This window comes from Trichoderma harzianum, assembly GCF_003025095.1.
Source record: "Trichoderma harzianum CBS 226.95 unplaced genomic scaffold M431scaffold_1, whole genome shotgun sequence".
NCBI classification, from domain to species: domain Eukaryota; kingdom Fungi; phylum Ascomycota; class Sordariomycetes; order Hypocreales; family Hypocreaceae; genus Trichoderma; species Trichoderma harzianum.
In genome coordinates, this window is record NW_020209249.1 from 3,331,199 (window position 1) to 3,355,532 (window position 24,334).

Here is a 24,334-nt window from a genome sequence, read left to right on the forward strand (position 1 = left end):
TTCGATTACATTAGGTGCCTATACCACTAATAGTACCTTGGGGCGGGCGGCACCATTTCCGTAGCGCCACGCTGGTGTCATCATCGTCCATCTCTCGCGGAGATCCGGGCCATCCATTCGTATAGGTACTCGGATACGGGCCCTCTGGCATCTGCATTTTACCCAACTGCTCTGTTACTGCTACTGTTCCATTCATTCAAAAATTACTTTCAAGTATTACTACCTCTTTTCCTCCTTCGTGCCAATAGAATCCCATCGCAGCCCGTATATTGCCTCGCGCAACTCCTCTGTTGGGCAACAAGAAGTCTCAAGCACCTCGGCCTAAAAGCAAAAACCACAGGACTGTCCATCCATACTTCGTACAGCCTGCATCATCACACCACTTTTTTGGCCGCAGCTGTGTGGGGCCTCTGTGAATCTGTGACTGTCGAATTGCTCGGATGATGGAAAAGTCGGAGCCTGACACGTCTCAACTCGCCATAAAGACTGGCTATGATGCGTATGGCTACTCTTTTAATAAAACCTCGCATTGCAGATTCTTTTTGCTCCTAACAAAACCGAGACGGCTAAAAGCGTCTGTTAAAGCAGCCATTGGTTCCAATTCAACTCATTCATCCATCAAAAGGGCCTTTTTGCTGGCAGCCCAACACTGCCTACTACTTACCACAAAACACCACATCACATGCATCATGCTCGTTTCCCAACGTTTTGCACACGAGTATTTTTATCAAGGTATCAATTATAAACGTAGGTACTGTATTCAGACACAATCCATACGTCAGGCCAATATTAAACAAAGGGCGCAGCAATTAATACCTATTCTCGCGCGTGTAAAGCTGAGAGCCTATCCAATAACTCCTCCCCCAAGTCCAAGCATCCTGCATGCGCGCAACAGCCCAAAAGCAAAGCCCGTAAGCCGCAACAAAAAAGAAAATTCCGCAGCCAATTCTTGATAATAACAAAAACATCTCTTCTTTTGTACTCTCGGTATCTCTGCAAAAGATTTCATCTTGCCGAGCCTATTCACGCATTCCCGCCTGCTAACCCTCATATTCGCTCAACCCCGGGCACGGGAACCACCACAAAATCGACACATCAGAGCAGGCCCAGTCCACGTCCAACCCCGGCCTCCAAGGAGACGGTTGTCGTATCCGCTTCCAGACTTCCTCTCGGCCCGCCGTGGTATCCAATTGCCCGTCTTTCAGCTGTGTATCTAGCTGCCGCTGCCCCTCAGAGCGAATCATCGTAAACACCATTGCATCATGTAGTCCCAATATCAAGACACCAACCAGAGACGGCTTTCTCATGTCAGCCTTATACTGTAGCTTGCCACACGAGATCTAGACCGTAGTCGCCAACAAAGTAATTCCGAATAACAAAAAAAGGAAAAAGGGGAATATAAAATATATCGTTCGAGTGAGTGAGAGTGACCGCGCCTTGCTGAGTGGTAATAGACAGGAAAATGGCCATATCGAGGTGCAATGTTCTTCAGACCTCTTGGGTCGAAAAACCAAATCAGCCCTTAGAGGGGATTTCGTCGCATCGCAAAAAAGGAAAGAAAAGAGCGTAATGTCGATGTTAAAGAAAATGTCGGCTGGATGGGCCCATGTACCGTTAGGAGAGAGAAATGCATGGCGTGAACCAGGTCAATATGGATCGGCGGGTAGGCGCACTGTAAATTCGCGCCGTATTATACACGCCTCATCTCCCGAAGCGGATTTTGGTGTATGGTAGATTAATGACAAAGATTCGGACAGCATAAGCTTAGAGGATACCCGAGTCCTTGAGTGCGTTATTCAGTATAGTCTCCTTGACCGCCGCAAAAACGAGTCGGATGTTTGATGTGTCGGTAGCTTGGGTAAGACTAGGATTGACAGTCACGTTAGCCAGCGGCCTAAAAAGCAATTCCAGAATCCATTTGCGCCTTTACTCACTGTGGATATAGGTTGAGATGCGCTCTGTTGACTTGATTGAATCGCCACAGCAGATATTTGGCGGCTTTGTTGACGTCGAGGCCGCCTGTGTAGTCGGGGAAGTAGTTGGACAGAGGTGATCGGCCCAGCTTCTGCTTGAAGATATCCACCTTGTTCAAGAACAGAATAATACTTGTTCTCATGAACCAGCGTGAATTGACGACGGAATCGAAGAGTAGTAAGCTCTCCATCATGCGGTTCTGTATTCGGCCAGGTTAGCCTATCCACAAATAACACCATCAACGTCACGCAGCAATCGCTCGTAGCTTACCTGACTGCTCTCCTCTAGAAGAACTTGATCGTACTCGCTGAGCGCAACACAGAAAATGATTGATGTAACGTTCTCGAAGCAGTGTATCCACTTCTTTCGTTCACTCCTTTGCCCGCCGACATCAAACATGCTAGAAGGAAACATTAGCCCCGTTGTTTAAACAATGCAAATATGGAGCTCCGGGATAAGCTTAAAGAGGAAAGAAGATGGGAAAGGGAAAGAAAAAATGGCAAAATAGTTGTCGGTGCGACGTACTGAATGCTAAGCTGGCCCATTTGGAAACGCGTTTCGTAAATGCCGGTAGTTTTTGTACGGGCGCGTAATACGTCCATCTCGTTAGGTAAGTAATCGGGCGCGACGATGCGCATTGCTTCTTGGAAAAAACTGAGAAAAAGACGGCATGGTTAGAATCAAAGTAGCAAACCAGACGGCGCGTCGCCAGCCACGCTTCATTGCAACTTACTATTCGGCAGAGTCCATCAGGTAGAATTCCGTCTGGTGCTCCATCAGCTGGTCTTTGGCCGGGTCACTCCATATTGCCTGCACAGCGAGTCCCACCTGGGGGTCGATGTGAGCTTGCGGACCAGATTCCGCTTGGTAGTCTATTAAAAAGTCGGCAAAAGATCTGTTGTCCTCCTGCACAAGCTCAATATTGAACTGCTGCATGGCGGTTATGACGGCTTTGGCACATTCTACTAGATTCTTGAAGACGGTCGGTCGGTAGTTGTAGAGCTCTTCTTCTGAGTATCCCTTTAGGTGGATAATTTTCATCTGCTTGACGATTGTCGACTTGCCACTCTCACCAGAACCTAGAGAAGCGAGAAAAAGAAAAAAGGGTGAGCGATTGGGACGCAACGACATCAGGGACCGCCAATCCCGGGGGGAGATATACCTAACAACAGGATCTTGCATTCTTTCCGTAACCGTTTTGAGTCCTCGTCCAACTCCTTATCTATAGCCTGACTCCTCTTTTTCTGCTCTACCTCATCATTGTTGGAGCTCATGCATCCGCCCATGTTGGGCGATTCAGCACTCTTTGGTGTTTGATGGCGAGATTGTCGGCGTTCTCTAAGCACTTGACGAATCGGTAGACGAAGCGATTTGGATCCAAAAGGTGGGTTTGCCATGCAGCCAATTACACACGCATAAGCAGCGGACACTGGGAGAAACGGTTGACGACGCGACCGGCGATTCTTTCTTTCTCTTTTTCTCCTTTGCTTCTTTCGTCTTTCTCTAGGTAGTTGCTGCTGGGTTGAAAAAATGGAAACGAAAAGTCGGGATGCTTCAGATAGAGTCGCTCGAGCTGGGGGCTGGAGTTTAGCGGAGTGTTCGGCAGAAAATGGCGGCGGCGGAGGCGGCAAATGTCGTTGGAAGGGTCAGTGTCAAAGTGCAGCAGCAGAACCAGCTGCAGCAGGTTGCGGGGAGTTGATGGAAAGGTGAAGAGGGCGAAAAGGGTTGATGATGACGCCGGAGGAGAGAAGTCGGTAGGCTGCCAATGATGAAAGGCGTCAGATGTCCGGGCCGGGGCGACAAAGGGCGGTCCAAGTTTCGGCGCGCGGAAGCAGCCTCGTGAACGAGGAGATTTGGACTCCTGCTCTGGAGAGTGCCGGGAGGAGCTGAGGCTTTGACCGTGCACGCCAGGCTTTGAGGCGTGTGAAAGTGAGCGCTACCCCGTACATGACATGTGCGAGTGCCTGGATGTATGTACAAGCACAAGCTCGCAGCAGAGAAGCATGGGATCCAATCCAATCCCAAGCTCCAGGTGGTGGATACAGCCTAGGGCGTGGCTGTAGCAGGCCAAATGATGACAGGTCGGGCGGAACAAGTGGCACCTACTGGCGTCGAGCGGCGGTGATGCTGGGGTGGGAGGGCGAGAGAAGAAGAGCCTGGCCTGGAACCCCAGCCGTGTTTTTGGAACGTCAGCGAGCAACACAGTACAGGTACAGGTACAGACACGAGACCCGGATCATCTGGGCACTGGCTGGATGGATGGATGAATGAATCATTCACCCAGCAAGGCTTTCAAGGTGGCACAAGAGCGAATTTCTGAGGCAGGGCGGCCACGCAGGATGGCTTGAGGTAGCGGGGAGGGGATTCGCCTGATGGCTTTTTTTTTGGTGTTTGCCTAATAAGGATTCGATGCAAGAGCCGGGCCGTTCTGGCTACCGACTCGAGGTGCCAAGCTGCGCGCGCGAGTACCTGGTACCGGCGAAGCAGCAGAAGATTACCAGAAGATGACGGCGCTGGCCCGCCACTGCCAAGTACTGCTACCGGCTTCTGCTCTGACCAGGACAAGGGGCGGCTGGGTTCAAGCCAGCATAGCTCTTTGCACGGCAATGTGCATACTCGTACATTCATTGTGGTGCGTTTTCGTATTGGCGACGCAAAAGTACTATATAAGCAAATGACAAACAAACAGGTCAGTCAATCAGCAGACGAGCCAAAGGAGCAGCTGGAAATGCAACTCTGATGCCGCCTGATGCTGCTGGGTCGCCAAAGGGGTGTTGAGCCATCCGCACACATTTCCATGGAGGCTATTGAACCCCCCCATCCCAATCCCATCTTGTATCGCTACCATTGATCTGGAATACGGAGTAAAATGGGACCGCCTTGTACCTATTCATACCCGTAGCGGCTATACAATCACAGTACCGTAGCGTAGCACCAAACAACTCGACCGGAAGCCTTGGTGCCAATCTCGAGTTATCGCCGGTGCAAGTGGTCGTATGGGGCACTGAGTGGAAGCCCACCTGTTTGTGCATACATGCGCCCTGCAGCATCTGCGCCGGCGGAGCAGGTACCCGGCTATCGCGTCTCGACCGCCCTTCTACACCGTTGTAACTTGTGCCCATTGAATTTTTACTTTGCATTCCTTCGTCCTTCTCAGCTGTCCCGGTCCGCGCTTGGCTTTCTAATCCCAGGTGGTGTCAAACTCTCGAGCAGGCTATGCTGCTTTGATCTTTTTGCGCCGGCCCATTCGTTGCGCGGCTGCGTGTGCCTGATGCGGTTTCAGCAACCTTGCATTGCGGCTGTTTGACGCTCCCTTGCCTTGTTCTTATCCCATTGAAGGTACCCGAACGACAACTGAACTTGTGAGGCACGGGGTACCAAACGCCTGCGAGCGTGTACATAGAGTACATACACACACAGCTCGTGGCCATCCCGATTCTCGCCTCAAGTGTCTCGTCTGCAGCATCAATCGCAGCTGGGCGGCGAATAGCGCCCAGAGAACAAAGGCCCACAGGGGTGATGGAGTGATGGATCAACTTGCGGCGCCCATTCAAATCCAATTTCATTTCTCGGGACACCGAGTCTTCGACACCTGATCCGATTGCCTTGTGCCTTATCAACGACCTTCGCTTCCCCCGTTTCCAGCGTCCCCACAGCGCCATGCCATTGCCGGCTACTCGCCGCTGTCCGGCTTGAGCATGAGCGCGCAGCTCGCCAAAGAAACACTGAATGAGCAGCCCTAAGCTGCTTTGGAGGGGCCTGTGCGAACGGCGCTAGAGGGCCTTTGACCACTGAAACCCCACAAGCCGACCCAGTACCCCAGCAAATTCCTTCAGCGGCGTCCAACCAGCGTGCAGCAGCGTCCTTTTGATGCAGGAGAAGGCTCGAAGCGATTGGATTCAATTCGCTAGCACGGCGCTGGCGACGAGTGTGCTGCCAGCACTAACAAAGGGCGATTCTGCATTCCATATCGTATATTGATCCAATCGTGTATAATAAAGAGGTGTGATACGCCATTGTAAAATTATCATCACATTTGATAGCAAACTTAATATTGCCTTTATTTGTTTTTACCGCCGTCAATAGCTGCTTCATCCTCTCCAACGACACTCGATCCAGGAATTGCCGAGGCCACGTGCGCCTAGCTGTGTCCTTGTACCTGTACCTGTCCAAGCATTATTACGGTCAACACCAGACAATATTGAAATTACACTTCAGCTTGACAATTGTTCCCCTTCATCTTCTTTGTCTCTCGTGATGCAAACGTCCATGCGGCATTCGTGGCCCCCAATCCGTCTGACAACTGCCAGCGTGTCGGTACCAGAATAATTTAAGCAATACCAGCGTCACGGTCCTCGGGAGAGCAGGGTCAGGACGGACCTCTCCATGGTCTGCAAATGTATCCTTGCGTGTTCTAAAATAATCCCAGGCCGCGACCATGAGGGCGCCGCAATCTCAGCTGTTTCTCGGGACGCCGAAGTTTGCTTTTTACGATGCACAGCGCGGCGCTTCCGGTTCATGGAAAGTTATATTACTAGCTGGACTCGTACGATGCAGCGTACAAGATCACAGGGCTGAGGACTCCATCCTATATACCTTACCTAGCACTCTCCGGAACTCGTTCATGTGCTATTCGTGCTTGGTATTGGCGCTTCCCGTTAACCGTCAAGTCCAGCAGAAAAAGCTTAGCATATTGTCTTTCATTTCGGATCACAAAGGGGCTCCATTTTAATGCTGGGTGATAATCGTCGTGATGAAAAGACCCTGGTCCATTCGGAGACAAGATTACATGTACTTCAGCCTCACCACTTCAAACCCTGGATCCTTGATGGCCAATTGATGTCTTTTCGACCTTTTTGACCTTGGTCAGGCACGTAATCTCGTACTTCGTACCGGCTTACTCTTCAAAAACCCTCGCGGCAGCTCCAAGATTGATCCGTTTAGATGGCGATCTTCGAGTCAATGCCTACACCCATCTCTCGACATGGCTCCCCGCCTACCCCTAGTCGGCGCCCGCCGGCAGCTTTTAGCAGCTTACGACATCGCCTCATACTTTACAAGGACGGGGCCTGAGCAAGTATTTCTTAGTGGTCTACGGAGTAAACAAGGAGTGCAACAGTCAGTCCGCCGCCGATCGTCGTCACCAATGAACGGCGTCTTGGCTGCAATTCGTCCGCGGTGCGACGCTGCTGGATCGAATTCGGTGGCTTGTTTTGGGGGGGTTCAACAGCAAGCAACCTCAGGGGAGCCCCCTGGACCCAGCTTGCCAGCTCCGACAGGGAACGCACGTGGTGATGTCTTCGCCGTCAGTCTTCTCCAATCAGCCATCTTCACCCAACCAGATTCGATTTGGCCAATCCGTTCGATGTGACGGCCCTTTCGATAGCTCGTCTTGCCTTGCCCGGGTGGTGTGTTTATCTGGCCAAGATGGGCCAATGGCATGTGAAGGATTCAGGCGGCCATCGAATGGGCAAATCTCAGCCTTGCACTGGAAGAGCCAATTCACCTGGCAGAAGCAGAGCTCGCCCCTTGAGACGACACCAAGAAACGAGGCGCCCGTCGAGGCTGCTTGCCCCAATGGAATGGCTTGATGTCTTTGGTCGCAGCCTGTGGGGATTGCTTGGAAGCACAGCGCCGCCTCAATCCACATTCACACATCCACTGGCAAATCCCGCATCAAAAGCCACCCTTTTGGCTGACTGGGGCCATGCTGTGCGAGAGCGTGGAAGCGTTCCAGAATTGCCGCTCGGCTCCGTCCAAGAGGCGTTTACAAGCTAACAAAGTCTCAGATTATCCCTGTCTGCAGACCTCCATTTTGGCATGTCGCAAACATGCAGCCGATGGCTAACACGCAAGCCAAGGAGACTTGGCCTCTTATTCAGCGGCAGTTTGCTCCTTTGGCCTCCGGTGGCCCGTAGGCTAGTATCACCGCGGAATAGAGCGCTTTACCCTCGACAATTAATAGCACAACGGCGACTCATTCTCATTAATGAGATGACAATGATTACAGCGGATAGAGACGGAGCCCCTGATTAGTGTTGGCACTAGTATGTACTACTCGTCTGGTGTATGGAGTTCATCCTGGATGTCGGTTGTCGTTAACAGAGGCGAGCCATGGCAGATCGGGAGCTCGGTGAGTTTGGCGCTGCAAATCACACCTAGGGTTTATCATACTCTATTCTCCCACCAGAGAGCTGTTGAGGTTTTGTTCCCAACGATTTCCAGCTAGCAGTAGGGATTTTTTGCCCTGCGCCGCACGGTTCATCGTGCATGATGGGAAACTTTAACGGGTTATCCCTCGGGATTTCCCTCCACTTTTTGCTTATGATTCCCACGTGCCAGGATGCCTCTCGCAGCCTTATCCAAGTTGTGCTTCCTGGGAGTCGTTCCGGGAATGCCTGCTTGCTTGCTTGGCTGTGGGACGGTGTGTCTGAAGTTCTTGGAAGAAGGATGTACCTCGTATAGATGTGACAATGGGCTACGTGTACGTGGTTGGGACAATGGTTCTTCCTACGCGAAGAACTGATGTTGAAGTCCCGTCGAAATTGGTATCACTGTAGCTTTGATGCTGGCAGACGCGATTCTACCTAGAGAGCTGCCCTGGCCTACCGAGCACGGACACCGGATAATATTCCGCATACCCATTTCCCATCGAGGCTATTCATAGCAAAAATTTGCTCCAGTGTTTTCTCTCTCTGTCATACCGGGACAGTCAATGCGGAATCCATCCGCTCGTTCCGGCACCTTGTGCTCACTCTTTTTTTCTTTTTTTCTTCCCGGGGCCCCTGTTCATTTTGTTCACGGCTGGGTGCAGGTTTCATCAGTAATATGGAGCTATGTTTGTTCCCCCGAGTGCCCTGTCTGCCCTTTTTGTTTCAAATCTTGCGGGCCGTCATGATTTGAGGATTAGCTTCAATGTGTGAAAGACGTTTGGTTCTCGTTAGAGTATCGATGTCTATATGTAATTCCATTTGATGATGCGACGGACCAAGATATTGTGTACATCCTTATAACGATTATGCTTTTTTTAGGCGTTGACGTTTGCTCTGAGCTTCAAGCAACTACCCTGTTATCAGATGATACCACACGGTAGGATATGTAGGATGCTATATGCCCCTGGGTGACAAACCAGATAATAGCAGTCTGTCTTGTATTCCACAAATTAGATGAGATGTTGTTGCACGTTACATCTGTGATAACTGCTGCGGCCTTTTCCATTTCGGTGTATGTAGCTATTCGGCTGGTTGTTTCATCAAGATTGGACGCAGAGGGACCACGAGGTGACCGGGTTACATCATCGCCATGAGAATTGGGCATTCTTGGGTGACGCATCTCGCCGACATGATGAATCGAGCTTCTCGTACGTCTCATCTCCCATGATAGCGTCTCCAGGTTTGCAATTATCTACATTTCTAGTGGGCAAAACAATAAGTAAGTTTACTGGTAGCTACATGCATCTGGCTCGTTTTGGGTGCGTGATCGAATCCGCGATGTCGGGACGGGACGGGGGAATTGGACCTTGAGCATGACTGGGGTTTTTTCTACATCTGATTCTCTAATGCAGCAGAGCAGATACAGTAGGTCGTTTCGGAGACATGCAGCCCAAATGTGCGGTCTGGCCAAGTACCCTCTCTCGATGCCACTCCTGTATGTACGTACGACAAACGACCCCACATGACAATACCTCATAACCCATGATATCACGCGGCGAAACAAGAAGAACCCTGATATCCGGGTTCAGCATGACATATGAATAGTGGCAAAAAGGAAAAGAAGCAGAAAAAAGGGAAAAGGCAAAAGAAACTCAAGGAAGAGCAAAGAAGGAGAAAAGAGGCGGGCATGGCTCGCAAATGCAATGCAAGACACGCTGGCAGACCAGCATCCGGGTCTGCCATTCGCTGGCACATCCCTGCATGGGCTGCAGCCAAGAGAGATCGTGCAGGAAAAAGAAGGCTTTGGGATGGCAGGCTGCTGTTGACGTGGAATCCTGTCGGCCTGTAAGATGGGATTTTTGTGTTTTTGTGCATGGGTGTGGTGTGGTTTGTTTTATTTGCTTGTTCAGTATTATTTGTCTTTCGCTCGGAGATGGATCGGTGATGATTTTCTCGAGCACTGGAACAAGATATAACTTGGCCAGCGTTTACAACTGAATGCTACCGTCACATGCCTTCATGTAGCTGTACCTACGTAATGCATCTATCCAGATACAAGGCAATGTTGATTTCTGGCTTGATGCCGGTTTGAAAAAAAGTCTCCAAACTTGCACTTTTAACATGTGCACCCACCTACCCTACTAAAGTCGACAGCGACATCAAACTCCCGGCAGTTCAGTTGGCGTCTCCATGTACCTTTGTTAGTGGACCGTACAGCGGATCGTCTCTTTGCAGAGCCAGCACTAAGGCAGTGTACCAGCTCTGCGTGGCGGGCCCTACCAAAGAAAGTCAGCACTTCAAGGTTCAGTCTCACCAACAGGAGTTTGGACAATAAACTTCAACTTATGCGGCCCGTCACCAGCCACTCACTCACCTCTCCAGACTGCTCTCAACACCACCTACAGAGGCATATAGAGGCCCTTGCCTCCTCTGATATCCTGCATCTTCACTGCGTCGAACGCAATTGAAGCTGCTTCTCAGCATCAGGCCAGCCCATCGTCTCCTCATCCACCCTTGTCGTGCTCTTGAGGCTGCCAGGGATCCCCCGCCATTGCCAATTCACCTTGCAGCAAGACCGGACGCGCGACCATTTGGGTCTCCCCCCTGGACTTCGCAAAAGCCGAATTGATCCTGTCCTTTTTGCACCAGGCTTTCCATCACGTCACAGAGCAATAGCCGAAGCAAGTCTGAAGTTGCGATCGGCTTACTGTCCTGGCAACGACTCCAGCCTGTGTCAATCTTGGAATCCCGCCTTTTCGCCACACCGACTTGCCTGTGCCCGTTTTGCTTTGCCCGCCCACCGCTCGAACGCATATCCAAGCAAAACCAAACCTCGACAGAACGGCCGAATCCCCCTCCGAACTCGAACGACGTCCGCGAGCTGCGCCCCCCGGAGAGTCGGTGACTGGAAACTTCCTTGGAAGCGCATGGCATCGCTGTAGCGGCGCCGAGCTGCAGCAAATCTTGACATCCCACGGGGAGCTGAACCATGACCACCGAGAGAATCAAGGTCCCGCCCAATGGGCTCGAACTCAAGAGTGTCTTGTCGCCAATTACCCCGACGATACCCACCACCCCGTTTGTGTCTGGCTTTACGCCGTTGGTGACGGTTGTTGGTTTCCATCATGCGCGGGGTCCAGAGGTCGAGAGCTGGTTTGGAGCCGAGGAGGGCGTTGACCCGGCCGCCAAGTATGGATGGACTCTGCTGCCGTTCATGGCTCTGAGTGACGGAGCGCATGCGTATGTTGTCCTTGTATCGTAGCTGGAGAGCTGCTTGCTGACTTGAAGGTTGTTGATTAGGTCGGAGGAGGACTTTTCCTACTTTACCCTGCTGCGGCCCGAGACCGACGACGGACCTGCAACGTCTTTGTTCGGCATATCATGCACTCGCCAGCTCGATTCCTCGCAGCTCATCAACCGGCCTGCCGATGTTACTCGCTCAACCGTGCAGAAAGCGGTTGTCGTCATCGCAGATAGCCCCCAGTTCTTTGGCATGCTGAGGCAGCGTCTCAGCATAGTCACCCAAGCATGGTTTGCCCAACGCGAGTTTACAGACGTTGATATCCTGCGAGGGTTCCAGGACAGTCTCGCAGATGAAAAGCGTCGCGGCCTTTTGCAAGAAGAGGCGCAGCGGGACCAGTACTTGGGCATGAGTCTGCGCGAGCTGATTCACGAGTTCAAATGGCAGGCCCTGGTGCTACTCAAATGCTGTCTTCTTCAGCCCAAGGTTGGTGACCACTCTCTACAGGCCCATTTAAAAGAATGGTGCTTGGGTTTTGTTGCAAAGAATAGACTTGCTAATGGCCAATCCAGATGCTCTTCTTCGGCTCGAGATGCGATCGGTTATGCATGGTCCAATTTTCTCTCATTTCACTGATACCCGGACTCATTCGTAACCTCCAAGATTGCGCAGATCCCGAGCTCAACAGCCACGAAAAGAAACTTGCACAGCCGACGAGTTTGCAGAGTAGTAATCGCAACTCGCTTCTGACATACATGGGCCTCCCACTACAGATATTTGGCAAAGTATGTACCAAACATGTACCCTCTCCAAAGAATCCCATTTCTTACATAAAAACCAACTCTAGGGAAGCATATTTGGCCCCTATACTCCGTTACAGCAACTCGACCTGCTGGCCGATGTCGGCACAAAATCCTACCTTGTCGGCAGCACCAACTCTCTACTTCTCCAACAAAAGGACCGTTACAGCGACATCATTATAAACCTCGATGATAACACCATCAACATCACGTCGCCTTCTCTGAGGCAGGCATTGTCTTTGACTGCGGCGGACAGGAGATGGATCGACTTCTTGACCCAGGAGGTCAACGATACCTGGGACGAGTCTAATCCTAGCACGCCAAAGACGATGAAATACGTGGGAAGCGAAGAGTACATTAGAGCCCAGTTTGAAGGCTACATCATTGGTCTGATATCATCCGTCAAGTTCCACAACTATCTCATCAGCAGCTCCAATGCTGGCCGCAACACATCGGAGAGCGATCCCGCCGTCGACTTTGGGCTTGATTGGGTTGAGGCGTGGGCACGAACTGAAAACTACCGCATGTGGGACTCACACACCGATACGAACCTATTTGCCGTCTCCGAGCCGAGACACCCCATGGCTGGCGGCCTCTCCATCGAGGACGTCCAGAGACGTATAGCAGAGCAGGTAAAGGAGCTTCATCTCGACGAACGCTTTGCACAGGGCCGTGACATCCTTGGACGCAACTTTGCCGCTGGGCGGGAGAAGGCGTCGACAATGCTCAACAGGCTGTACAACGACATGGAGCAGATGCGTGAGGCACAGCGCCGTCGTAATGAAGAAACCGCTAGACTTACCGAAGGCAACGGCAGCAAAAGAAACAGCATGAACGGTATCAACGGGGACGCGAACAAACCACAAGAGACAGTAAGCAGCAGAGCCAGCGCCTACATGGCAAGCTGGGCGTCTTGGGCCGGCGAGAAGCGCAAGAATGGCGGATGGGGCGCGGGCTGGGGCAAGAAGAAGGCCGACGAGACGGCGTCGATGCCGACGAGCCCCATCGAGAAGGACTACCAGTTCGTCAGCATGCTGGCCTCGCGCGGCAACTCGACCGAGGCGTACCGGCCCATGACGCAGGGGAGCTTTAGTGAGAGCATTCTTTCTGCGGCGGACAGTGATCGGCCTGGAACGGGGTCTTCGGGCGCTGATGCCTCGGCTCCGTTGACGCAGTATCCGAGGGAGTTTGATGATGGGTTTCATGAGGAGACGCTGGTTGGCAATGGCGGGACCAAAAGAGCTGATTGAGCGGTATCTGGGCTTTCACACATGCATGACAGTTTAAAGAGGAATATGATTTGGACAAATAGAGACGAAAGAAAATATGAGATGTACATGGGATGGAAATGATGAAACACGGGAAACAGGACATTGGATGGAAATTAAGATGTGGTGCAAAACAGAAAAATCAAGAAGAGCACACACATACACACACACAAACAAGTACGAAGCAATGTCAAAATCAAGATTAAAGAAGAACCATAAGGGAGGCTTATTTGCTTTGTAGTTTACGAAAGTACGGGGAAGGTGGGCGGTAATGGATGGGATTTGAATGACTATTTATTTTTTGGAAATAAAAGGAGAGAATGGGATCTTGAAAGTTATTTATACAGCCATGCATATAGTATTCAGCTCCTTCTTTATTCTGTTTATTCGATGGATTTGGTGATTTATTAGCAGTTTATTAAATACTGAAGTCGACCCTATTCAGTTTGTGCATCACAATTTAATAACTACATCCGTTTATTTGACCATCTACCCCTTCCCGAGACCTCCCAACCATCACAACAATCCCATCATGCAAAATGGTTTACCAAAAAGTCAAAGCGAACTGAAAGAAATAAAAAAGACACGTCAAAAAACACATATGGAAATCTCGCACAGTTGGGGGGGGGGGCATTCGTTTCGTCGAAAAGTCCATGCTTATAATCTGCTGGGCCGCATAATGCTCTGTTTAGCTAGGGCATAATTCGCCAATTATGAAAAAATCAAGCATGTAAGCAAAGTGTTTAAAGGAAAAATAAACACAAAAAAACAAAAAGCAACCCAACCAACCATGCCCACTCCAGCTGATCCCATTCCCAATATGACCTGAATCTACGCATGAATGACCGACTGAGTGATGAAAAAAGATGTGGATAGAGACATGCCTGTATCGAAGGGGAAAGGGGGAAAAGGGGGAAGAATGAAGAATAATCGTTGACAAGCTCCGTGAATTCTACCGGAGGTTAAGAGAGAAATATTTTATGCTAAGTAGCCCAATTCATCATCGTCCAGACGCTCCAGATACTCCTTATCCAGGAGAATTTCTATGCACTTTTTAATGTCGCCGACCTTGGGGACAAACCGAGACCGGATCTGGTTAATGGTCTCGCTCACAAGCTGGGTGTGCTTCATCTTCTTTCGCGCCTTCATAATACGAACAATTGCGGACTGTTGGACGGAATGTTAGCATCATTACGGCTATGGGGGTTAGGGCTTGGATGTAGATTCAAAACATACCTGCAATACCAACTTGCGGTCCTCTTCGATGGTCTTGTTCGTCTCGACTTCCTCCTGCTTTGCCTCCTTGACACCGCCAAGGTTGAGGTTCACCCTGATCTTCTTGCTCTTGAAATCGTAGTTGAGGCGGAAAGACTTTCCGGGTCCGGGCTTATCGCCGCCATCCATCAACAGCACCTTTGCCTTGAGAATTACGGCCAGGGCTTGGTCGAGCACCTCAGAGCTCAGCTGGGTGGCGCTGGAGATGTCATCGTAGGAGTAGCTGTCCTTCTCGTTGAACAAGAGGAGAATGGACATTTGGTAGATTGAAACCTGGAAAGTGTAGGGCGTCTTGCTGTTCTTGCAATAACCGGCCTTGATCTCACCCTTGCACAGGTGCCACAACCAAGTCAACTTACGGCCGTCATGCTTGTGCTTGTAAAATCGGACGAATCGCTCAATCTCGGCGGAAATCTCCGGAGGCGGGTCGAAATGGGTGCTTGGTGGTGTCAATGGCCAGAAACCTGTGCCCAGGATAGAAAATGTAGAGTCAACAGCCTTGGCATTGCCGACAGTCTCTAGGTGATCTCGGAACTCCTTATTAAGATCCTTTGAGATCTGCATATCTTGGAACATGCGCTGAAGCTTGTTGGTATATTCAAACCCACAGGCTTCCTTTAGCTTGCTGATCATGCTGGTCTCAGCATCGTCCGAGGACGAGTTGCTGTGCACCAATCTCCTGGCTAACATGCGGGAGTAAAACTTTTGGAAAACGTCCTTGTCTTCGATGTACTTGAAGACGGTCATGATCTGGGAAAGGGTTCGCTCCAGATCGGCCTCTTCGATGCTTGTGGTACTCTTGCGCAAGAGGACATCCGTGTACTTGGCCAACAGCTCGGGTGACTTGTTAGACCCAGACTTGCAGACTTCGTTTCGATTGACAAACTCGCGGCAAGCGTTGTCCAAAGACCGGGTGAATTCGGGCTCATCAGTAAAGGCTCTCTTCACCAAGCCCTGGTACTGGGTGTGTATCTCCAACAAGGCATCGACGTAGACCTTGGGCTCCAGCTTATCACCCTCAGACGATTGAACTTTTTGGACGGCGGCCAATCCTGCTTTCCGGACATGGGTTTCGAATCTGGTGCGGAGCGGATCAAGACCGTCGGGGATGCGGGATAAAAGGTTGTACATTCTAGCCATATCTTCCTCACGATCGTTGTCTAGAAGCACCTGGAACTCTTCCCTCAGAGACAGAGAATGATCGGCAATAAGAGCTTGGTTGCAGCATCTCTTGAGAGGAAGCGCAATGTCCTGGTGCAGGTACATATTGACGCGCTCTTCCTCCTCTGCCAGCCGCGCCTCTGCCTTTTTCATGTACTCAACGACAGTGTTCTCAGCGACAAATTGTTTGGACTCGGCCTGGTAGAATTCCTTTGTTGCTGCCAAGAAGGGGCGCTCGAAGTGATATCTATACACGTCGAGCGTCGACTTGGATGGATCAGCCTCGTCCAGGCCAAGGGACACAAACGAGTCGACGACCTGCTTGATCTGGCCGTACTCGATGGTCTCGCCGTTTCTCTGTTTCTCCACCAGCTTTAGAACGGCGTCCATGACCTTTTCTGAGACCTGCTCGAACAGCACTTTGCGCCATTGGACGAGGTGTAGAGTATAGACATCGTATATGTTCTTCTTGCCCTCGTCGATTTCTCGCTTGACCCAGTGCCTATTAAGATACTGAAACAGGTGGTGAATATATTTGGCAGCGACGGTGTATCGGTTCCATTCTTTGATGTAGTAGGCTAGCAAAGCCTCGTCTGTGTGGGATTTGGATGCCTGGACGAGGTCCGCTAAATGACGCTGGAGGTATTTAATCAAGTGGTTGTAGAGATCTTCACCCAACAAGTGAGCTGTTCAGCCGACAAGAAGAGCGGGATACAAGTTAGCGAGCGTTTGACTCGGTGGGGAGAGAGAGATGCAAATGTCAACGAACCTCCGCGATGACTAGTTGTCATGGTAGGGCCACTAAGGCCGACGGCTTTCTGCGAGGTGCAGAAGTTGTGGACGGCGCTGTGACCATGTGAGCAATCGGGCGTGGACGTGTGAGGACGGGAAAAGACACAACATACGTATAGACCCCCATATACATCTGCATATCCATGCCCTGTTCCAGGTCGTTCATGATGCGGGTGATGCCATCCTCCAGGTACTTCCATCTGCAGGGGCAGTTAATGTCATGTCACGCCGGCGACGTTGCCATGATTGGCACCATGGGGCGACGACTCACGTTGCTTTGATGTCCTCGCGGTTTGGAACCGCAGGCATTCCCATTCTGGCCACCATCATGGAGCGTGTGGATCGAGCCCTGTCGAGAAGCGGCAAGGCGGGGTGAAGAGTGATGCTCCTGCGGCTCGCGTGGGTGGATTGGCCGACGATGCACGCAGCGGCCGGATCGCCTGTGTTGGCTCGGGATTACCGCGGCGGAAGAGGCGGACGAGAGCTGCGTCGGTGAGGACCGAGAAAGACGCCGTGGTTGATGCGTTGCACTGGAGTTGCACTGGCGTTGCAAGAAGCCTCGGGGAGAGCCCTTCAGCTCAGGCAGCGGAAGTCAGCGGTGATGCTCACGCACCAGCCGGACGGACAGTGGGTCACTCGATTAGAAGCAAACCAAACCACCGGCCAGTTGAGCTCGACGCGAGCAAATGGAGGAGGGAGGAGTGTAAGAGTCCCTCGGCCGGTTCGCTGCGACGAGATGCAAGAAAAAGGAGAAGAAAGTCGGCGAGAGAAGTGAAAGAGAAGGGAGGCTGAGGAGTCGATAGACAAACAGACGTAATGATGAGGGATCAGGCAGTCAAACCCAAAGCTCGAGTTGCTGAGGCAAGGCTCCTTGGCAAGGCAGGCCTGCAGCCACAAGGGGAATAGCGCCGCTTTCTGCCCTGCTCAACCGCCTTTTTGGCTTATTACTCTCGCATGCACTACTAAGACGGGCTCGAATAAGACGGGACGCGTTTCAGCGGTTCAAAGTGATCTCAACCGCATCTCATCTTGTTTGCATCTCATTATTTTAATCAAGTGTCTACGGCTTTTTGCATGACCAATTTCAATCTAAGATTCTATCAGTCCAAAGGCCAAGCGTGAATCATTCAGCGCACCTTGGAATAAATGAATAGATCGAAGTGCTCTCTGTAGTTGTAGGTACTTCCTCCCTGTGATACTGCGGCTAGGCGGCTACCTGGCAGGCAGGCTAGCACTGAGCCGCTAAACCTTCCGGCAGGCAGCTCTCCCTATCCCCCCTTAGCAGTTGAGTGTACAGAACAGGAGCTCCATTGGTGATATACTCATCATGATTCACACGGCATTCGGCTTCATGCTGCCTACCTAAACAAGATGGGTCTTGGGTTTTTTCTCCTTCTTCTTTTCCCCATGTTTCCTTATGTACATGTATTGATATAAGGTAGTTCTAGCTGAAGGTATATACACACTACTGTAGCGCTACTCCTTTCAAACTGACAGCTGGAACCATTCATAAACTTCATTCAAGTCGTAAAGTTTCGTAAGCCACCGATTGACGCCGTTGGAATCCCCTGACCTGACAAACGCTCAAAGAAATTAAAAATTAAAAATCAAAACACGCTGTTTGTGCTTTCCCACTGTTGGTTGGCCCTGTCACATGCGCTGCTCATCGCCACCCCCCAACTTTTCTACTACCCGGAAGATGTTGACACAGAGATTTGCGGTCCATGCGAGAAGGCCAAGGAGCATAAAGGATGCGAGGGCTTTGGCTAGCCCCCGTACGATGTGGTCGCCAAAGGTGTGGTAGACGACGTGCTCAAAGGCGAGAGCGGTGCCTGCTGATTTGAATATGATGAAGAGTAGATCGAGCAGGATGAGAGACATTTTCGAACGGGCCGAGCGCAGGCCGAGGGGCTTCCCTGTGTACTCATCGTATATCATATACCCGTTGAAAGGAATGGCTACCGAGTCCACCGCAATGGCAAAGATGGACTGTGTTCGCTCAGCGCTCTCGCCGAGCGCCTTGTCTTCGAGGTCGAACATCCTTGCGGCAATCCCTAGGGCTATCATAGACATGATAATAACAGTCAATCGGAAGAGCAAGGGAGAGAGCGAGCTGCGCATAAAGTGGTTCCACAAGCGGTTGGAGAATACTTTTTTGTGTCGCTGCTCGTGGTTTTTGTCTGGTAGGTGCAAAGCCATCTCGTTTGGCCTGCTGTAGCCAGGTTGGAGCTGATTGAGGGCTTCAATGTCTATGATATGGCTCTCCTGCGGGCGTCCCCAAGCCGACGACTGAACGAAATCCGCCCATGAAGTGGTCGGCTGTCCATAGGCGGATTGCTGGGCGGAGACAATTACGGGTTCGGCAGATCGAAGATGATCCCACTTCCTTCCTCGTGCTGAGGCTCGTCCGTACTTGAACAGGTGTGGTATCCGGCCGCGCTCGTTTTGCGGAGAGCCCAACTTGGGGTCATCTTCCCAAGAGTATCCATCTTTTGACATCCGCCGTTGGGAGGGCTGGGGGATGGCATTGCGCTGCGGTGCTGCAGAAGGTTGAGGAGGATTTAGCAACCGGAGCTGCTCTTCGGTAAAGGGCCCATCACGGACGGCAACCCAAGCTATATGGAGTCGAAGAGACAAAGATTAGCACTCAGTCACTCAGGCCGGAGCCGCCGGCACAATAGACTGCTTGCATATCCTTACGAGGGATCGTTCTCACTGGGCGTTGGCGAGCCTCTGATGCTGTTGCTCTGGATGAGGCCGATGCCGAGGCTGAGGTTGGAGAGGGAGAGTCGGATACCAATCTCGACCCGGGTTCTGGCGGAGGTGACGCCATCGAACGAAATGTGCGATCTCTTATGACTGTCTATCTCCCCCGGCTGGATGCTAAGAAAAACTTGCGTGAGGGTCGATGGACAGTCGCGAACACGGATCCGAGGTATATATGCTGGGACAGAGACAGAGAGGATGGCCTGCCGTCACAAGGACGCGGGTTTGGGTGCAGGTGGAATCTTGACGAGGGACAATCATACGGTACGCATGCCGCAGCTAGAGATGAATGGGTGTGAAGCTTGAAGAAGAGGTGGAAGCACGAGGTGGGTCGACAGGCTGGAGAGATGCTGAGCCCATGGTCACACGCTTCGAGGCAGAATCTGGTAAAAAGCCATGCAATGCACGAGTTACTGCCAAGGCCTGGGCAAGGTGGAGAGGCAGGCCAGGGAGCCCTTGAACCTTGTTTTTCGAACCTGGAACCGGCTCGCCAGGGCGGCAAAAGGGCTGCAAAGGGCTCCAAAACAATGGCCTGGAGCTTAAAAAAAGACATCCCGGGACGAGCTGAGACCTGACCTTGCCTGCAGCTGAGCCGGCGTGCAGTGCTCCATACTGTATGTAAGTATGGACCTTACGTAGGGAGAAAAAAAGAGAGAGGCCGGCGCTGGGTCTGCTAAGAACCGGGGCGAGTTAGTGCCGCAAGTTGGGACGATCTCAGGTTCCGAGTACCGAGCAGGTCTTCTTACATGCCGCGCTGTTGGAAGCATGTTGGTGGAAGCTGTGCCGAATTGTGGCGGAGATGAATTCGTATGCCCGTGCTGTTATGTTGCCGTAAAACGAGACTGCGCACGGGGCCCTATGAACCCAATGGTATAATACGAAGCAACCGGGCATGGAACAGTACAAACGAGCATAGACAGGTACTCGCAGAATATTGGGATAATACGAAGTCCCAGAGTTGCCACGGGCAGAGCAAATAGCGCAGAATTTAGCAGCATGGAGTACATAATGACACCCAGCAATGGCACCCAGCAATGCCGCGGCACTGGGCGGTTCCCTGTCCCTCCTACGTAACTTGGTAGACTAGCCAATCTAGCGGAGTCGTATTAGCAGCAATCTCCGTAAGCCGTGCGAGCTTATCTCGAATCGTTCTCGTTCATGACGGCATAGACTCTTTTACTCGTACAGTCTCCAAATTGATTTCTGACTTTGGTACTTTGTGGCTAGTATCTTCTGTCTTGTGTTTTGTATCTCCGTACCACCGCGTCACCTGACTGCGCGCGCCTGTTCTTGCTCCCGTCAGACGCGCAAAAGCTCAATGGCGGCACAGCCTTTAGGCGCCGTGTTTCAAAACCAGCATCGCCGGCGCTTGATCTGCTGGATCTGAGTTAGATCGGGCATCATCGGCGTTTTGTTTTCATTCTTCTTCTTTGCAGGCGCTTCTCTTTCGGGCTGGCTGAAGAATTGCGGCCTCACTTTTCACTCTCTGAGTCTCTGAGTGTTTCTGTACTTTTCCCCTCTTCTTCTCTTCTCTTGTTCGGACATCTTTATTCAGATTTTCGCATCTGATTCTATTTCTTGCCCTTTTTTTGTTGTGCTTGCGGCGGGCACTGTCACCGCTCGCGCCTTGCTTCCCAAGCCCAACCTGCCGCCAACCCCATCTCCTTCCTCGTCTTCGCGATCCTTTCGGCCGCACAACAATTTTCTTCCTTCTCATCTTCGCTACCCCTCACTGGTGCGAGGCTTTTATTCTTCGACACGACGGGCGATTCCAATTCATTTGTGCCGGCGCAAAACAAAGATCTGAACCATACGCAGTTTCGAGTTGGGAGATAAGCAAAAGGAAATACCAGCGAAATGCCGGCCTCGTTGAAGGAGCGATCGAGCCGGCTGCAGATGTTTGCACGCCTCAAATCCGACAACGAAGTCAGGGCCAAGTCCAATGCCGACGTCAACACCAATGGAAACCTCAACGGGAATGCGGCAGTCCAGCAGACTCGCGAGCCAGAGCGCTATCAGAGCTCTGCTCCGCCAGCCTTCTCGTCGGCTGTAGAACGAAGGGAATTGGCGGACAGCGCTCGAGTTCCTGTCCCCGGAGCCAATGCTCGCCAGCCCAGCGCACATCAGCGGAGATTTAGCCAGCCGCCGCCCGAGTCGGTGCAGCGATCCCATTCGCAGTCCCCAGCCAGCCAACATCGCCCCATGGACATATTTACGGGCTCCCAATTAGGCGACAGCTTTATGAATTCTGGCCTAACAACGCCGCAGTACGAGCCATCCGAAGCCGATCACGAACCAATGCCGGATAAGAAGAATACAGTCGTTACTGCTTCGGCTCCTGCTGTCTCTATCGCTGCTCCGGCCGCCATCACCAGACCTGCCCCCCGCTACAACTTTGATAGGAGATTTCTCCCAAATGACGGTGCCGCCTTTCAGCTCGGAGAAGACCTCCTCATGAGAGTAGTTCCAGCTAATGGACACCGTAACGCCGCATCCACATACATGAACGATGGGTTTAATAGAACCGCCGTCAATGGGTACAGCAGACCACCTGGAAACTATCGACCAACCTACGCTCGACTAGAGGCATCGCCAGAGAAACAGCCCGTCTTGCCCATGCGTGATATCAAGGTTCGACATGTGCCGAGGCCGAGACAGTTTGAGTACGACGACAGAGAAAAGAGGAGCACATCACCTGCTTTTGCAAACAGAGGGCGGCCGATGAGAGATAGAATAGACGATTTTCGCCCAATGGCCAGATTTAGAGACCTAGAGGAGGTAGAAGATGAAGAGGGGGCAGCTTACGAAGAGGAGCATGGAGACCAGGACGATGGCACATCCACTGTGGGTGGCCGCGAAGACGGGCATGCTACTCCGAGAGTAAGAGGGCATCCTCTATCACCACATCGAGCTGCGCTGGAGCGCCTCATGACAACAACCATTCCACCTTTTAAGCCAGCGGCGCCCAAAGACAAGAAACGTAGACGAGGAAGTCTCGATTACGACGACATGGCTCTCAGCAACATGGCCTACGCCGATCTCGATAAAGAACCATTCGACTTTGACCCCTCTAAGGCGACAACGCCGACTAGTTCAGGTGCTCCTGCAGGTACTGTGGAGGCCCGCGTCGCTAGGATAGAGCAGGGTATGCGCCAGAGCGAGAAGGAGCAGCGCCTCATGTTTGCAAACATGGATTTTGACGACTGGGAAGAGGCGGGTGACTGGTTTGCCGAGCAGTTCTCCGAGATTATGCATAAAATGAGGGTGGTTAGGCGTAACAAGCGGAAAATGATGAGGGAGTTTGAGGACGAGGCAGCTTCTCGCGAGGAGGCGGTCCGGGAACAGACCGTGGCTATTGACAAAAAACTGAACCGGATGCTGCAGGAGGGCCAGCGTTTGATGACTCCAAACGACGCCAAGTCTGCCCAGCAGTGATGCTTGTTCTTTCAGCCCGAGCAAGCTGCATTTTTCCGGTGCTGTGTCATTTTGAGTGTGGAGTTGTGGGTATTCATGTGCAAGGTTGATTCTTGCAGGCTTGACAGATCAGATGGGATCGGATGGGCGGCGCTGGGCGTGGCCTAGAGCGTCTTTGAGCCTCACAATGGAAAGCATGGCGTTGGCGGGTAATGATCTAATGAACTGAGATTGTTTTTTTCTTCTTTGTTTTATGTGGGATATAAATGGAACGGTCTAGCTAAGATGTGCCCATGTTGCGCCATCTAGAATTCTACCTGTTGCTAAAAGAAGCACTTTTCTGTTGTAAAGAGACAACTGATCCTATCCTCTCTCTGCCTCTTCTTTCATGTTCAAATCTCAATTACCTCCTTCACCTTTCTGTCACGCCCAACCACCATCCGCAATTGAGCCCCTGGCTTGTCTGTGAAGAGACCGTTTCGTAGCCCTTCCGAATAAAGCTCATAGGCAGGGTAATATGCGTCGACGAATCTTACGACCTGCTCCTTGGTCATACCAGCATTGGGATCCCCCCTCGTCAGACGAAGATGCTCCTCCTGCTCCAGGCGCCAATCATAGACATACTCGGTATTCTCCGAGTCAATATGAAGAAAAGCGTCAAATAAGCGCGTCACATCATCATATTCACCAAGTTTCTCGTTGATAGCGAGGAGGTGCTCCAGACGGTGCTGGTGGAGAGTGCGGCTCGGGGCGGAGTGTTTTGTGGCGACGGCTTCGGGGGAGATGGGGCGGAAGCCGATGCACCAGCCTTCGAGGATGACGACTTGAAAGGGGTTTTGGGGAGGTTGTTGTTGGTTGATGGGGGTCCAGGTGGAGGGGGGGAGGCGGTCGCCTTGGCCGGAGAAGAGGGCTTTGTCGTATTGGGGGAGGGAGGTTGGTGCGTGGGTGAGGAGGGAGGAGAAGACGGATTTGAGGAGGGGGATGTCGTGGGTGCCTATGAGAGGGAGATGTGAGCCTTTTTAATGTTTTAAAGAAGGTTTATTGAAACTGATGTGAACGTTGAAATGTGTGTTATAAAGAAGGGTGTATATGTGATAAGTGGTATAAGTGAATGAGTAAGTGAGTGAGAATATACATACCTGGCTCCCCACGGACCTGCCACAGGGCATTGTCCGGATTCTCATGCGCCAGAGCAAGCTGCTGCTCGTGCGTCAGATAGAAATCGTCGATGCTGCAGACGAGGGTCGGGATGCCCTCGCGGTTGAGGGCTTCGGCGAGGGGCACGACGAGGGTGGATTTGCCGACGCCTTGGAGGCCATTGAGGCCGATGATGAGGGGACGCGGGGGTTTAGAGTTGGAGTTTGAGCTGGGGTGGGCTTGTTGGTGTAGCTGGAGGCGGTTTAGGATGAATGGGATGCATATTGGGGCTTTGTCGTCTATGAATTGTGTTGCCATTTTGTTACGAGAAACGAGGTGATTTCTATGAGATTG

General features: G+C 51.7%; 10 protein-coding genes and 1 pseudogene across 11 annotated transcripts; 4 read left to right on the forward strand and 7 right to left on the reverse strand.

The window, feature by feature from the left end:
- The first annotated feature begins 139 nt into the window (after positions 1–139).
- Positions 140–996, forward strand: M431DRAFT_202755 (hypothetical protein). Its single transcript, XM_024913346.1, has one exon. The coding sequence runs from the start codon at positions 441–443 to the stop codon at positions 951–953; it is 513 nt and encodes a 170-aa protein (XP_024780720.1). The 5' UTR covers positions 140–440; the 3' UTR covers positions 954–996.
- On the reverse strand, positions 997–1,438 carry M431DRAFT_202754 (hypothetical protein). Its single transcript, XM_024913345.1, has one exon. It carries the CDS (start codon positions 1,305–1,307, stop codon positions 1,041–1,043), a length of 267 nt encoding a protein of 88 aa, XP_024780721.1. The 5' UTR covers positions 1,308–1,438; the 3' UTR covers positions 997–1,040.
- Positions 1,439–1,764: 326 nt separating this feature from the next.
- M431DRAFT_71986 (hypothetical protein) lies at positions 1,765–3,260 on the reverse strand (the record flags this gene model as incomplete). Its single annotated transcript, XM_024921974.1, has 6 exons — positions 1,765–1,864; positions 1,935–2,173; positions 2,245–2,374; positions 2,500–2,628; positions 2,708–3,053; positions 3,137–3,260. 6 exons carry the CDS (start codon positions 3,258–3,260, stop codon positions 1,765–1,767), a joined length of 1,068 nt encoding a protein of 355 aa, XP_024780722.1.
- Positions 3,261–3,330: 70 nt separating this feature from the next.
- Positions 3,331–4,068, reverse strand: M431DRAFT_538187 (annotated as a pseudogene; the record flags this gene model as incomplete). Its single annotated transcript has 2 exons — positions 3,331–3,938; positions 3,959–4,068. Coding segments are annotated over 2 exons (487 nt in total), but the record flags the coding sequence as incomplete, so codon positions are not given.
- Positions 4,069–6,832: 2,764 nt separating this feature from the next.
- Positions 6,833–7,411, forward strand: M431DRAFT_202791 (hypothetical protein). The gene has a single exon (XM_024913347.1). The coding sequence runs from the start codon at positions 6,959–6,961 to the stop codon at positions 7,343–7,345; it is 387 nt and encodes a 128-aa protein (XP_024780723.1). The 5' UTR covers positions 6,833–6,958; the 3' UTR covers positions 7,346–7,411.
- Positions 7,412–10,650: 3,239 nt separating this feature from the next.
- Positions 10,651–13,692, forward strand: M431DRAFT_202838 (hypothetical protein). The gene is made up of 4 exons (XM_024913349.1): positions 10,651–11,366; positions 11,427–11,853; positions 11,940–12,152; positions 12,215–13,692. The coding sequence occupies exons 1-4, from the start codon at positions 11,116–11,118 to the stop codon at positions 13,415–13,417; spliced, it is 2,094 nt and encodes a 697-aa protein (XP_024780724.1). The 5' UTR covers positions 10,651–11,115; the 3' UTR covers positions 13,418–13,692.
- A 583-nt stretch (positions 13,693–14,275) lies between these two features.
- Positions 14,276–17,088, reverse strand: M431DRAFT_202814 (hypothetical protein). The gene is made up of 5 exons (XM_024913348.1): positions 16,935–17,088; positions 16,777–16,863; positions 16,641–16,717; positions 14,672–16,557; positions 14,276–14,602 (listed from the first exon to the last, which is right to left on the reverse strand). Exons 1-5 carry the CDS (start codon positions 16,991–16,993, stop codon positions 14,414–14,416), a joined length of 2,298 nt encoding a protein of 765 aa, XP_024780725.1. The 5' UTR covers positions 16,994–17,088; the 3' UTR covers positions 14,276–14,413.
- A 1,225-nt stretch (positions 17,089–18,313) lies between these two features.
- On the reverse strand, positions 18,314–19,496 carry M431DRAFT_71278 (hypothetical protein; the record flags this gene model as incomplete). Its single annotated transcript, XM_024921878.1, has 2 exons — positions 18,314–19,278; positions 19,364–19,496. The coding sequence occupies 2 exons, from the start codon at positions 19,494–19,496 to the stop codon at positions 18,314–18,316; spliced, it is 1,098 nt and encodes a 365-aa protein (XP_024780726.1).
- On the reverse strand, positions 19,345–20,062 carry M431DRAFT_202867 (hypothetical protein). Its single transcript, XM_024913350.1, has one exon. It carries the CDS (start codon positions 19,980–19,982, stop codon positions 19,527–19,529), a length of 456 nt encoding a protein of 151 aa, XP_024780727.1. The 5' UTR covers positions 19,983–20,062; the 3' UTR covers positions 19,345–19,526.
- Positions 20,063–21,325: 1,263 nt separating this feature from the next.
- Positions 21,326–22,864, forward strand: M431DRAFT_71741 (hypothetical protein; the record flags this gene model as incomplete). Its single annotated transcript, XM_024921945.1, has 1 exon — positions 21,326–22,864. The coding sequence occupies one exon, from the start codon at positions 21,326–21,328 to the stop codon at positions 22,862–22,864; it is 1,539 nt and encodes a 512-aa protein (XP_024780728.1).
- Positions 22,865–23,235: 371 nt separating this feature from the next.
- On the reverse strand, positions 23,236–24,298 carry M431DRAFT_489831 (hypothetical protein; the record flags this gene model as incomplete). Its single annotated transcript, XM_024916732.1, has 2 exons — positions 23,236–23,837; positions 23,983–24,298. 2 exons carry the CDS (start codon positions 24,296–24,298, stop codon positions 23,236–23,238), a joined length of 918 nt encoding a protein of 305 aa, XP_024780729.1.
- Between the last annotated feature and the right edge of the window lie 36 nt (positions 24,299–24,334).

Bases quoted from the DNA above. Each gene is read 5' to 3' on its own strand.
- M431DRAFT_202791 (XM_024913347.1), top strand. From the start codon at position 6,959: ATGGCTCCCCGCCTACCCCTAGTCGGCGCCCGCCGGCAGCTTTTAGCA.
- M431DRAFT_202755 (XM_024913346.1), top strand. From the start codon at position 441: ATGATGGAAAAGTCGGAGCCTGACACGTCTCAACTCGCCATAAAGACT.
- M431DRAFT_202867 (XM_024913350.1), bottom strand. From the start codon at position 19,982: ATGTCTTTTTTTAAGCTCCAGGCCATTGTTTTGGAGCCCTTTGCAGCC.
- M431DRAFT_202754 (XM_024913345.1), bottom strand. From the start codon at position 1,307: ATGAGAAAGCCGTCTCTGGTTGGTGTCTTGATATTGGGACTACATGAT.
- M431DRAFT_202838 (XM_024913349.1), top strand. From the start codon at position 11,116: ATGACCACCGAGAGAATCAAGGTCCCGCCCAATGGGCTCGAACTCAAG. The intron at 11,854-11,939 runs GTTGGTGACCAC...TGGCCAATCCAG, and splicing joins GCTGTCTTCTTCAGCCCAAG to ATGCTCTTCTTCGGCTCGAG. The intron at 12,153-12,214 runs GTATGTACCAAA...AACCAACTCTAG, and splicing joins CACTACAGATATTTGGCAAA to GGAAGCATATTTGGCCCCTA.
- M431DRAFT_202814 (XM_024913348.1), bottom strand. From the start codon at position 16,993: ATGATGGTGGCCAGAATGGGAATGCCTGCGGTTCCAAACCGCGAGGAC. The intron at 16,864-16,934 runs GTGAGTCGTCGC...CTGCCCCTGCAG, and splicing joins CGCGAGGACATCAAAGCAAC to ATGGAAGTACCTGGAGGATG. The intron at 16,558-16,640 runs GTTCGTTGACAT...TCGGCTGAACAG, and splicing joins GACAACTAGTCATCGCGGAG to CTCACTTGTTGGGTGAAGAT.